Source organism: Ambystoma mexicanum, chromosome 5q (assembly GCF_040938575.1).
Source record: "Ambystoma mexicanum isolate Mex_15411 chromosome 5q, UKY_AmexF1_1, whole genome shotgun sequence".
In the NCBI taxonomy this organism is placed as follows: Eukaryota; Metazoa; Chordata; class Amphibia; order Caudata; family Ambystomatidae; genus Ambystoma; species Ambystoma mexicanum.
In genome coordinates, this window is record NC_090933.1 from 423,131,405 (window position 1) to 423,145,445 (window position 14,041).

General features: G+C 45.7%; 1 protein-coding gene across 9 annotated transcripts in view; it reads right to left on the bottom strand.

The window, feature by feature from the left end:
* The window catches only part of OSBPL1A (oxysterol binding protein like 1A), a 2,815,351-nt gene that overhangs the window by 999,237 nt on the left and 1,802,073 nt on the right, over positions 1-14,041 (bottom strand). For all 9 annotated transcript variants that reach the window (XM_069620918.1, XM_069620915.1, XM_069620919.1 and 6 more), the window contains one exon: positions 2,414-2,489. In XM_069620918.1, coding sequence (XP_069477019.1) covers positions 2,414-2,489 — 76 coding nt within the window. The remainder of the gene's footprint in view (positions 1-2,413; positions 2,490-14,041) is intronic.

Consider the following 14,041-nt stretch of genomic DNA (forward strand, 5'->3'; position numbering starts at 1 on the left):
CCACAATCGCTAGGGCGTTGGCCACCTTAATTGTCGTCGCCGCGGACGAAATGACTTGTCGTCCTATGGCGTCCAGTCTCTTTCCCTCGCCGTCAGGTGGGGAGGTTGAAGTTGAAGCCGTTGCGCCCGCCGCCTTCTTCTTGGCCGCCGCCGAGACGACCTGAGGCGCAAAGGGGCGGAATCGGGGACCCGGTACTTCTTCTCGTACCGATCCCTCTTGGCAGGCGTCGTGGACGGGTTCTTCAGCAGAGCAAGTCCCTCGTCCCAGATTTCGTCGAGCAACGGCACCGCAAGGACAGTCTTCCTCTTGGCCTCGCGCCGTTGATAGGGGAAGGCTTCCTTCTTCTGTTCTTCGGGGCAGAGCTGGCAAAGCTTGGATGCCCTGGAAATCATGACGTGGAAGGAGGCAATTTCGTCGGGCGGGCAAGCCCGAGGTGGTGGTGATGAAAGGCTCATCCCGTCGTCACCACTGTTGTCATCCGTCCCCGTCGTGGCCGTATCTGTTCCCGTGTCATCCCTAGGATCAGGGGAAGGAGATGAAGGCTGAGCGGGCCGCAAGGGCTGGAAAGGCGGGGGGGTGTTGAACTCTCCTCCACTTGTTTGGAGGGCTTCCCAACGGGCTTGGTTCTGCTAGGTCGTCCATTGGGGGTAGAGGCAACCTCGTCCTTATCTCCGTTCCTAAGATTTGGATTGCCATCAAAATGGCCACCGAGTTGTCGGGCACTGGCTGCGATGGGCCTCGTCTGCGCCACCGTCGCTCTCTTCGTCCGCCTCCCCGGGATTCCTCCCGTGGGACCGGACCTCCTCAAACCTCTTGTTGAGGCCTTGCACGACTTCAACCATCTCCTCCTCAGAGGCTGTATCTGTGTCCGTGAAGGCCACCGGCCCCCCCCTCTTTTTCCACCGGGGTCTTCACGGGGGTCTTATCGATGGGCTGAAAAGAGGATTTCCTCTGCAGTGGCAGGGAAACTCTGGGCCTGAGGTCGTCTCCACTTGGGTAGCCTCCACAGGCTTCGCCAGGGCCGCCACAAATCCTTCGATAGAGGCCATAGCCGGGTGAATCAGGGCCTTCACGACTTTTGGCGTGCTTGAGGCCTTCACCTTGGGGGGAGGGTCACCGCCTCGCTCCCCCTCGGCTGCTTCCGTCTTTATCGACCGGTGCGTCTCCAGAAGCTTATCCGGATCTCCGACTTTCTCTTCCCCGAGCCAGAGCGTTGGCTCGTGGTTGATGGTGTCAGTGAAAAGTGCGCCCTGCCTGGCAGCCGAGGAGCCCGACCGTTCGGCGCTCCCGGTGCCCGCGGTGCTTAGCCTTCTGTTGGGCCCCCGTCGCCGGAGCGCCCTCAAAGGACTTAGAAAACCGCCCTCTTCTCACATACCACTGGGCTCTTTCCTTCCAGCCAGTTGGTGAGGCGGATCCGCCGATCCCTCATGGTCCGCTCCGACATGTTCTTGCAAAACGCACAGTCCTTCTCCACGTGCGTTTTGTCTTCGCGAAGGCAGTAGAGGCATCTAGAATGCTCGTCCTCCTTGAACACATTCTGCAATCCACATCCAGGGTAGTTCCTGAACCGCTTGGATCCGGCCGTCGGGCTTCCCTTGTCCTGGGCCATGTCCACAGGGTAGGCCTCAAGGTCTTCTGGAATCCTCCAAGAAGCGTACTCGATGAAAAATTCACCGTTGAGGGGCGTAGAAAATTCAGAAACGGGTCCCTGTTGATCGGAAGTATAAACGGTGGAACTTGAGGCTCGATTGACCGGAAAAATGGGATTAAACTCTTTGAAAAATCGCAAAACGCAGTAAAAGCTCGAGAGCTATAGCACGAGGACTCACAACACTTGAATGTGCGGTAAAAATCTGAGGATGGCTGCCAGGGGAGGGGCTTAGGGAGAGGGCAGTCATTGGCTGGGGGCAGTATGACCCAGAGACCAGTGATTGGTTACTACTAAGAAAGACAGATCAGAAACAAAACTGATACTGATTTTTTCTTTACCGAGGATTCCCAGCCTCACGACGGGGAATATTCATGAGCATGTGAATTCATGCCAGACCCCATGCTGGAGAAAAGTAGGTGCTTAATTATAATCTAGCTTCAAAATCAATATTGTCATAGGCAAACTTTGAAAAACTGTAGTCTTCGTGCACCATCACTTAAAAGGCAAAGTGGCTCCTTATTTATATATTTAGGAATGCAAACATCTTTAAAAAAAAAAAAAAAAAAACACATTGCAAATCTCCCTCTGGAAAAACACAGAACACAACGAAGAGACTCGAGGATTGACCAGTGCATTAGGTAGTAGGCACCAACGCCTCAAAACTGTTCAAATAAGAATGCAGCATAATATGTTTTTTCCTTTAGATTAATCCACTTTAATATGCACTGCATTATCTGTTTTCAGTTGTATTATCCACTTACCATCCCAATACATTTTTTTAAGATGCTCCAAATACTGAAATCATTTCTGGAAAACATTGGTGACGGTAGGCTTGTTCTGGGAAACAAAAATTAGGGTGATTTTATTCTCTGTTTATTTACACATTACTCTGCCTTTTACAAATCCAACAACAAACACATCAAAGACCATAACATCATCTGCAAACTATGTCTTTAGGGCCATCTCCAATACCAAAATATAAACGTTACTACATATAATTACTAATAAAATCAAATTGTGCTTGACTGAGGAAAATTCTGTCAAAGCGTATTACCTCAGTAAATTCCTACTAATTACTCATCCTTGTTAATTCTTGATCAGTATAATGTATTAAGTATTCTGACTTACCTGTTAGAGACTCTGAATAGATAGAGCAACACACTGATAACAGTTACTATGTAAACTCACTTTCACCAATCAAGAGCCGTGACCCAGAAACAACTTAGATCAATAGCTCAACTCACAGTCTTTCTGCACAATTAAGCCCCCCACGTTTTGTCTTGCAGTGGACACTGTCATATGGTAGGTATTTTTTTAACAATGTACTAGCCAGTGTAAACAGAATAGGTCTTCATTTTATATTGCAAAAACAGGTTACACCATGAAAAATGAAAACTATGACTTGAGGTACACCAGACTTCAGTGTGCACTCACTTTCTACTCAAACCAACATTGATTTTTACAATGCTATAGCTGTGCCTTCTCAGTAGCTTGCTCACATCTATGACCAACAGACAGCAGATCAGGATCAAATACAGTCCAACTGTACACCTACAAAAACTTATTTTCAATTCCTTTTTACTTTTAAATCTACAAAATAGCACAGCACTCAATTATTCCAAATTACATGGGGAGTGGAGAATTGAAGGTGAATAAGGGGAACTCGCAAGTCAACATAGAGATGTCTTGTACCAATGTTTTGGAGGGAGAAATATCTGAGACGGGGGTTGCAGACAGTGTGATATTGTCACGCCTGCCGCGTCCTGAACCACTTACCTGGGAACAGGTGGTGCCTCTGCCCACACTGGTGGCTCCATCGGGGGACGCCTAGGACTCGCAAGTGGCAGGGCTTTGCAGGATCCGCGTGCTTCGAGGCAGCTGGCATGTTTGTCCTTTCTTGCCATGACCCTGCCAATTTTCCTAGCAACATGCACACGCAGCCGGACAGGTGTTCTAGATCACCATGACAGCTGAATGACCATTCATTTGGTGCATCTTAACGCGCCGGATGCAGCAACCTAGTTCTCCAGTCTCACAGTTACCTGTTGCTTCCCTGCCACCCACCTTTGCCCATTCTGGGTCCTTCCCCTGCTGGCCTAACCTGACCTTTGTATCTGTATTTCTTCTTTTTCCCCCTCTGTAACTGGTCTTCTTGTCAGCCCACCCTTGCTGTCTCAAGCTGCAGTCCTGCCCTTCTTAGGGACTCTGCTATCCTGTTCCAGTCTGTCTTCGCCTGAACATCAGAACTCCAGACAGCCTGTAAGGAACATCTATCTGGCTCCCCTGTCAGTGCCTCACACTGTCCCTGTGCCACTAGAATCAGTAGGGAGAGCTGCCTCAGAGGAACCCAGAGTGTTCATTCCTTGCGTGTCCTGGGGGTTGACTCTTGGTATCACCAGCACTACGACCGAGTCCAGAGAAGCCTGAACAGAGAACATCAGGAGGAAAGGTACGCAGCAGAAACTAAACATGTTACTTGACAGAGATATATAGGAAAATCCCTTGCAGGAGGATTCTAAAATTCCTTGTGTATATTGGGTTATTTTGGGGAAAAAGTAACTTCATCTGTGAAAGGTCTTTCCATCTTTTTCCTAATTAGGATATTTATTGAAAATAACTAGACTAAAATTGCATGTATGTCACAATAAGAAACAATTTAAAACACCAATTTAAAATGTTGATCTTTTTTATTAAAGCTAATAAGTCTATTTCTAAAACCACTCACGTTTATAGCAACAGTGCATAGATGAAGATCCTAATTTACTCAAGAGGAACCAATTGCAAAGAAATAGGAAAAAGATAAGAGAATAAACACATAACACACCATTCTGCTATGGCTGCTGCATGGTGTATGTCCAAGGATAAACATGTTAACAATTGTGTTGCCAACCGGGTACATCCAGAAGTGGCTCCGAAAAGCCTGCAAATCTTATTTTTCGCTGTATGAATACAGCACACCGTCTCATATGAAAAAAGTATGTTACTCTCTCACAACTATTCTGCTATTGAAGGGTTTCTAATGTTCTTACAGCAGCTCAATTTTCCAAGCAATTAGTGCAACTGCATCTAAACCCAAGTAAAATGTGTGCTGATGTTAGAATATACAGTTTTTGTTCTGAAAGTAACCAACGGTCTAGGGCTCTGTATGTCTGTTTCTGACACTTGGTTAATCTCTTAAACACTTCCTTCCAAAAATACTTACATGGCCCTAACACAAAAGTGTGTTGCAACTTATTTTTTTACAAGTCAAACTCAGCATCTCGTTGTAGTTCAAACCTTTATTTTCTGGCTTGAGCCCAGTAGTTCCAAATATAGCATTTTGCTGCAATTACTGTAAAAAATGATATACTGCCAGGTTTCTTCTACATATGCATTGTCATTGTTTTTCCTCCATATTTATATTTAGGACGTACAATAGGGTATTGATAGATAGTTAACACAAGGCCATCTGCCTGGGAATGATGGATGGAGGTCTGATACTAATAGATGTAAAGTAAGGTTTTTATTTACGCCATTAGTTTGGAAATACCATCAGATGATTGGCCTGTTACGGAAGCCCACCTTAGAGTAAAGTGGATGTTAAATTATATTTTAAGTTATGTTTGAATGAATTTGAAATGTCTCCAGGTACATTGTAGGAGGAGTAGGCGGCAGAGTAGCAGTTTTGGCAGTCCCTGCTGCTTGTATCCTGACATTTCAGCTGACAGACTGTTTACTGTCTCTACTGTCTCTAATGCAAGTGCTGGGGGAGGAGCACTAATAAAAACCCCATTCAGCCGCGGAGCGGCCGCGGAGTAGGCGGCAGAGTAGCGGTCTTGGCAGTCATGGCCGACATGGACGCCATAGACGCTACCCCGCCGAGTCCGGCAGCTGAAGGCCGCACACTCCGAAAATCAAAACTCAAAGGCGATGAAAGAAATGAAAGAAAAGCAACTATGGCTGTGAAGGGGACTTTACTGCCAGGAGACAGCAAAGTGCATACACCCTCACGGAGATTCTCCAGGGAGGAAACTTTGAGCACGTCACAAAACCTTATGACAAAAAAGGCGAGAGAGCCTTCAAAGCATCCACAATCTGTCAATAAGCTTGGTCTAAGTATCGTACTTTCACCCCCTACGGTCCACCAAAATTCCTCAAGACAAATGGGACGAGCAAAGCTCGCAAGTGGAACCTGAAACTACACCAGAAAAACAGTATCCGGAAACATAGTACGTGGAAATCCGTGCCCTACCTCTTCTTCCTTCGTGTTCGTCCCGTGGGGCCCCGCCTATGGGGCGGTCCTCCCCATGGCCGAGGGCTCCACTCTGCCTGTCGGAGGACAGCGGGTGGTGAGCGTCGGGGCCGGGCCCGCGCTGAGCACAGAGGTGGCGGAGCTGGCGCCGGCACTCGGCAAGTGGTGCCGGGCTCCCAGTGCCCCTCGGGGTCCCGGGGGGGAGCTGCAGTCGGTGGACCCGGGGATCATAGGAGGAGGGGCAACGACTGCCCAGCCCGGCCCAGCGATCCCCCCCGCCCGGAGTGCTGAAAACAACGTACTTTCTTCAGGGGTGGCAGTTGGAGACCCCACGGATGAGAGGGAGGCGACGGAAGCGGGCGTGCCCCACCTACGTGTGACTCGCAACGTGATTGCCCAAGTCCATGCCCCTCCACGGGACTGGGTGCTGATAGCCCCATGCTCCCAGGATCCTGAACTTTGCAAAAACCATACCTCTGGCGAGATGAAGGCCTGGAGGGACTCTGAACAACAAAGCAGTTGTTCTGAGGCGTCACTTTCCCCAAATATGCACATAAATAAAACATCAGTGGAGGAGGGCCCCAGCAAGAAAATACGGAAAAGAGCACAATGCTCAAATAAAACCCGATATGCGGGTCAACCCGAGAGATGATGTGTGGAAAAGAAAAAAAAGCGACAAACTCAGGGGCAGCCCTCAAAAAACCCTAACTCCTTGTCCCCACGAACAAAAAAGAAAACCACCCAGCAACATAAAGGAGCTAACGTGGAGACCAGGAAAACAAGCTCTTTACATACTCTAAAAGACTTTTTTGGTAAACAGCACAAACACAAGTTCGACAGAATCAATGAAATCACTGATAGCGGAATGCTAGAGGTTGTGTATATTACGGAAACAACGGAACCACACCAAGGCACAGACCCGAAGACCACTGATACACAACTGGTATTCGACATGACACTACCCGAATACACAGGGCCGACAAGCTCCCAACCAGCGCCATTAGAGGAGCTATAAAGTCCGCAAACGTTACCTACCAAAAATGTGTCATTAAACGAAAATGGAAGGTTGGAGAAAACGCCAAAAAAAAAAAAAACACCCTATTACAAAGAACTCAGAAATAGAGCAAGGGAAATTACCCACCAGTGTAGAACCTCCAATAGAAATAGTCTTAATGAGAGAATCTGCCAGTGAGAATCCAGATCCAAACATCTCAGATACTACATACCCGCTAGATGTGAAAAGTGGTCTACTAGCGAAACTAAAAATGCAAGAATTGAAGAGCTCATTGATCTGGATATTTCACAAGTGGATCCCCAAAATAAATTCAGCTACAAGGCACCAACTCCTTCAAAAGGGCAACCATCTCCCTATATGCGACCAACAAGAAAGGACTCGCATTTGCAAACGCCAGGTACGCCCCATCGACCACAAAGGCTGAGCGATTTTTCATCTAGCACCATTACAGATTCCCCGAAAAAGAAATTGGACATCTTTACAATCATGTCGTCAGTCACTATAGCACTCGCACCGTTCATGAAACTATACGAGTCTATAAACGACACGTTAAAGGACCATAGCACGTTAACAGCCATGATGCATACCAAACTCCTATACCTCGAGGGGTACATCACTGCGTTGGAATTGAAAGCAGCAGCACAAACTGAATCGGCAATACTGGCAACAAAACTCCACCGGCAAGCCGATCCCCCCTATAGCAAATTGACTGTGAACACAATATTTCAATCAGTAGCCTGTCAAACATCAAAGCCTTCGGTAGCAAATCTTCAAGTCCTGCCACCTGAGACCCCAGTGCAAATTGAGTCGGCAACCGACTGTAGTGCAAACACCCAGTCAAAAGACTCCATGACGAGCACTGCCGCTGCAAGTTGTTCGACTATTAAAAGAGAAAACCGGCTATTATTGAACAACTGTGTCAGTGAAGAGAAACGGACTATCAACATTGGTCCAGGGAAAAACTACCACTGTATCTGAGACAGACTACGAGCAACAGAGACTTTGTAATTTTTGATCAGCCAATGAAAACAACTAAAGATCAACTGGCAAGGAAAAAGCAACTGGTCTTTTGTCTGCCTCCACCAGAGAAGATAATCCGGAATAAGCCGGCTTCTTCAATTACTGCAAGTCCACCTATTGCAGAGAGGGAAATACGGAAAATCAATCCACAAAGCAAGACGAAGGTTCCAATATGCCGTACCTTTATAGATCTAACGGCAGAAAATTCCCCCGGATCTCCTAAAACAAAAGAGGATTTTCTGGAGGAAGAAGGCCTAATGAATCTATGTCAACACCTTGTTGACCCGCCTTATGACAAAATGGAGACAGCCACTATTCCCGGCATTAATCCGGTCTTAGTGACGCCAAACTTGCCAAATACAAGCTTGGTGGAAGACGAAAATGACGACAAACTCTTTCTTACGTTGGAGGACAGATGCAAGAAGACTACAAGCAGTAATGAGTGGGGACAAACTGTACACCCGTTCAAATTACAGGCTAACCATTCAAAAGATCCTCCACAGCACTATCAATCTAGAGTGGCCTTATCAATGTCCTACAAGACTTCAGACAGAACCGCCACAAGGGAAACCAGAAGTACTATCCTCTCACAGAAGCACAGTGACTACCTACACTCGGAGGAGTCGCCAGCACTTAGAAGCAGGCAGACCAAAGCTGACGAAACTCGAAGTAGAGGTAAAGACGCAGTCCAACGCCCTGTGGGCAAAACCACACCAGCATTCAAATTAGGACAACTGAGGTATAGCCGTGAATATGTCATTCTAAACAAAAGAACAGTCTTAAAACTCTTCAACAGCATATCCATGCTTAACTCAATAAGAACAGAAGATCTTATTTGGGTTGAACCATCCCACGAAGGCAAACAAGCGACAACCCTCCTTCAAATTACATCTAGAAGAGTGACACAAAAGCTCCGAGACGCATCAGAAAAAATACTTAAACTGAGCTACGATTTAACGGAACTCACAAGCTCCACGTGGAAACGTGATCATCCAAAACCACCATCTTCCCAACCAAATCAACCAGAAAGGGCAAAGAGATACAGAAGACAAAATCCACCAGCAAGGCCACTGACTACAGCTCAATACAGTGAGAAACACGATTATGTCTTTCTGTCACCAGCCCAGGCTAAACCTGGAAGATGTCCCTGAGGGCCCTTAACCGAAATTAAAAGAATTGGTCCAGGTCCCTGCTACAACATCAAGCATCGAACAAGAGCACACCAACACAAACTTGCTGAAACAACTGTGGGCCTGGATCCCAAAGGCATTGTCAACAAATCGGAAATAGCAATCTCTGACATCGCAGATTTCGGATCGACCTACACCATTAAAGCTAGAAGCTGTAACTATGAGATTGGGCTCATTGAACACTCGAGGTTTCTCCCATCTGATGGTGCCCGGCGACGTAAATCTGTCTACCTTTGACATCCTGTGTCTCCAGGAAACATGGCTTATGGAGAAACCTACTTTAGAAGGCTATGTACTTGCTCATGCTCCAGCCGACAAAGGAACTAGAGGACGCCCATTCTCCGGCCTTATAACAGCAATTCGGCTGGGCAATGGAATCATCATGAAAGAAATCCTCACATCATCGCTTTTTTTTTTTTACTAACGGTGCTAGTTACATGGAACCAGCAAAACATGGACACCGGGAAGATCGCAGCAGTATCAGCAATCATCATCAACACTTATTGGAACCCGGAGTCCATTTCAAACGCCAGCTTTCTCAACCGGCTGGAAAACGAGATAGATCGATCCTATATTGAGCACCAGGCATTTCACCTATTCATATGCAGAGACCTCAACGCAGTCTGCACAAAGAAACATCTCTCTCCTCGAACACCCTTGGCAGTGGTTTAGAGACCATGAGTGGCTCAATCTGATGGACTCAAGAGAACTGGTTAATTTGGACAGTCTATATGCACACATAAGCAGGCTACCAACCTGGGAAGGCGAAAAATCAACAGCTACAATTGACTACATTTTTCGCTTCCCGTACACTAATTTCGACACTAACCTCTTTTGACGTGGTCCAAACTGCAGCTAGTGATCACAACCTTCTGGCCACAACATGGACCGGCTATCAGACAGCACATCAAACTATAGACTCTGTCCTAGATGTAAACAACAAGCGAAACCGTCTTACGCTGAGCGCCAACAACATATCCAACCTTGTAACCAACTACTCCTTGTTGGGGCGCTCTAGCCAGACTATTGTCTTCTCACCACATACAAAAACACGACGGCAACCAACCGGCTAAGACAGGAAACCTGTCTTCACAAATACGATAACATCCTGGTAGCCAAAAGAAGATTAGTGAGAACAGCAAAAAGAGCAGTAGCTCGAGACAACAATCAAACAACCAGAAAAGCGCTTCTTATACTATCCAAAAACTACAAATCTTAGCTAAATAATTATCGCCTCATTCTCTACCAAAACGATTCGGAGATGTTAAAGCAGATTTGCGGAAATAATGCCCGTAAATTCTGGACGCTGATTCGATCTACAGAACGCCATTTAAACAATGCGTTAACCATCTCAAGAGCGGAATGAGTATGGATAGCTCACTACAAGAACTTATTTCGAGGTGTGACCCAGGAACAATACCACCCGACTCGAGAAAACGATCACGGATCTTGCAGCGAAGAGACCCCATGGGCAAAGCTGCATGACAGGACGGACATTTTGGAGAAAATTCAGAAACTTAAAAACTCCAGAGCATCGGGACCAGATGGCCTTTCTAACACGAAACTGAAAAACATCTGGAGGAATGGTCATCCTTTATCAGCCTGGTATTCGAACGACGTGCTGAAACAAAGCAGCTCCCGGATTCCTGGACGCCCTCTGTGGTTGTCCCGATATACAAAAAAGGAAATAGGGACAATCCTTCAAACTTTTGACCAATCGCATCATTGGATGTGATCAGCAAAGTGTACGGCTCCCTTTTACTACATCGATTCCAAAATTGGTCGCAAGATGCAGAATGTAACGATCCCTTTCAGACGGGCTTTAAGAAGAACATGGGCACCACAGTAAACATTTTGACTCTCAGCATTCTAAAGGGAAAAGTGCTGGCTCGAGGAACTCGACTTTACCTGGCATTTATAGACCTAAGTCAGGCCTATGACCAAGTCGACAGACCAACTCTGTGGAAAAAACTGCGAGCATGGCGATGCCCAGAAGAGATCCTGCAACCGATCATATCGTTACATAAGAATACCAAAATGCAGGTACGACTTAACAACCAAGGCCTGCTATCCGTACCAATACCTACAAATTGTGGAGTAAAACAGGGATGCCCGTTGGCCCCAGCTCTTTTTTTGTCATACATGGGAGACTTTAAAGACTCGGAGCATGCTGTGCGATCCTTTCCTCCACAGTTAGGTAAAAGCTAAATTTCGAGATTGCTCTATGCAGACGACGTAATATTGCTTGACCAGACAGCCATTGGTCTTCAGAGACAACTGACCAACTCTGCGAAATACATCACCAACAACCACCTGGAAATTAACAAAAGCAAGACCAAAATACTAACATTGGGAAAAAGTGGAGGAATCTCGGAAACATTCAAATGGCAAGTGGACGGTGCACCAATTGAAAGAGTGGTTGAATGTCACGCTGGACAACTCAAAACAGGAAAAGGCGATGCAAACAGCGCTACGAACGAAAATCAAAAGCCTAACCGCTCAGGCTCAGGCTGTAGACAAGAAATTTGGCCGATTTTCTTTTGCTCCGGTCTTAAACTTCTATAAAGCAAAGGTTGTCCCCTCTATTTCGTATGGAGTAGAAGTCATGCCATCTCTACCTAACCAGATCTGGACAGAACTAGAAAGCTATTTCTGAAGAAAGGTCCTTAATTTCCCAAAGTCAACTCCTATCACGCTTATAAGACGAGAACTAAGCCAGCTGTCACTGAAGGGAGCAATAGAACGAAATGCCTTAATGTTAAACAGAAAAATTCTCCTAAACTTCTAAACGCTATACATGAAGAACAAATAGGCGCTCAAAGCCTTCACTTAAAATCAATGGACAAAAGCCCAGGAGGAAAAACTGGAAGAGATCCAAAGTACGCAAAAAGAACTACTAGAGAATTCCACAAAAACACAAAAAAGACTAAATGAGCGAGACAGAATCTTAACGCTGGACACAGCTGCAACCTACAAACTAACAGCCCACCTACCCCCCCAGGCTTGGAAGCTTCATGAGCCACAACTCTTCCTGGCAAAATATCTTAACAGGAAATTTAGAAATCTATTCTTGAGAGCTCGACTGAATCTCTTACTCACCAACGAAACTCTAGAGATCAGAAGCCAGTCTGAATCCAATACATGTAGATTTTGCAAAAATCAGTCGTTGGTGGAAACGACTCGACATCTTCTGCTATCAGGGTTTTCTCCAGCGGTTGACCACATCAGAAAACCCTATTTGAAAAACATTTTAGCCCTGGCATATATATACGATGAAGATCTATGGTGGTCTCGTCTGATAGGAGGGAAAAAAATAGCTTGGGTGACGGCCACGACTAAAACTTTGGACTACATCTTAAACCACAGCAAATGATACATTGACGTCATAGTTCATTGATTCTTCCTTGTAAAAACATTTTTAGGTTAAAAATCAAGTAATAAAAAAATAAAAATAAAATTGGAGCACTAGGCAACACCGTAGGTGTGTATCTATTCTTGGCTCCAGGGGTCACACAATCCATCCTTGCCCTACTGGACAGTATGTCAAGCAAATGTGGTAATGGTGTGTTGGGGACACTGGCTGCTGATGTATTCTAGCATATGGGAAACGTGGTGCAACACTATCTTAATTGCCGATAGACATGCTACTCAGATGTTGTCCATTTGAAATATGCTCTGGGCATATTGGAGAAAGCTAAGTCTATCACAATGCGATGGAGTGGTTGTGGGACTAACAGTTTATAGTGGTCCCATCCCTCTGCTTTTTATCGATTTTGCTCCAACCCGGAGACCACAAGGTCCCAGGTGTTGAAGTTACATTGCCTCAGTGGTCAGAGTCGCAAAGGCAGTTTTCAACACCTCATTCTCTGGATCTGGTGTGCAGTCCGAATTTAAACTGAGATCCGTCTCATTGTTTGTAGGTCCCAGGATAGGATCGAGCTGCGAGGCATGTGGATCCCAACCCTGGATTCCCTCTTTCTGGCTTAAAGCATGTACCTTTCAGAGGAATCACAACTGACTCAAATAATAATTGGCTGGCCTATCTTCATCTGATAGGATTGGCAACAAAACTTCAGAAGGAGGATCTTTCCAAAGATAGTTTGAATCAACCGGTCCAGCCCCTACATCAATGTTATGTTTGATGGCAAAGGCACATTATGGGGACTTCCCTTGGGCATAGAGATCCGCAGATCTGTTGGTATTGAGAGTGCTCTTTGCAAACTAGCCATAGTTGACACAATTGCCCTGTCTGACAATCTTCCTACATACAAGAAGGTCTTCTGCTAATCCCTCAGGAATTTTGTGTTGAAACTCAGGTCAAGTCTTGTCAACTATTATGTAGCAGATTGCCAGAACCATGTGAATCTAGACATGTAGTCACAATGCTTTTATTTCTCTCCCACGTAGGATGTTTGGCCCATTCCAAAGGCTTTGCTGTGAGGCATGCTTCACCTGATGAGATATTTTTAATGACAGCTTTTAAATTACTTGTAGCTCTTGTTTTCCTTCAAGTCTTTCAGGGCATGTATCAAAGAATATCAGCACTTGGTTTCCCCCGCTTTTTTTTCTTTCTTCCTGGAGGAAATTGCACAACTAGATTTCCCACCACCCTTTTTGTATTTTTCAGAAAAATAAACAATATTTCTCTCTCCACTGGAGTTCCCTTAACTGTCCTTTGTAGTCTTAACCTCCACATTAAGGGATGAATCTGTGTGCTCAACCTCTTCATATATTAATTTATTATTCATGGCTTGCATATAGTGACCTATCTATATAAAATCCATGACTAGGTCACTTGAATAACGTTCAAGTAGCTTAAGGGAAAAAACATCACTTCAGTCTAATTACTTTTCGCATTCTCCAGCACAAATCACCTGCATAACCTACTTTTGGCAAGCAAGAAACCTTTGAGAGAAGCAGAAAAGTAGAAAAT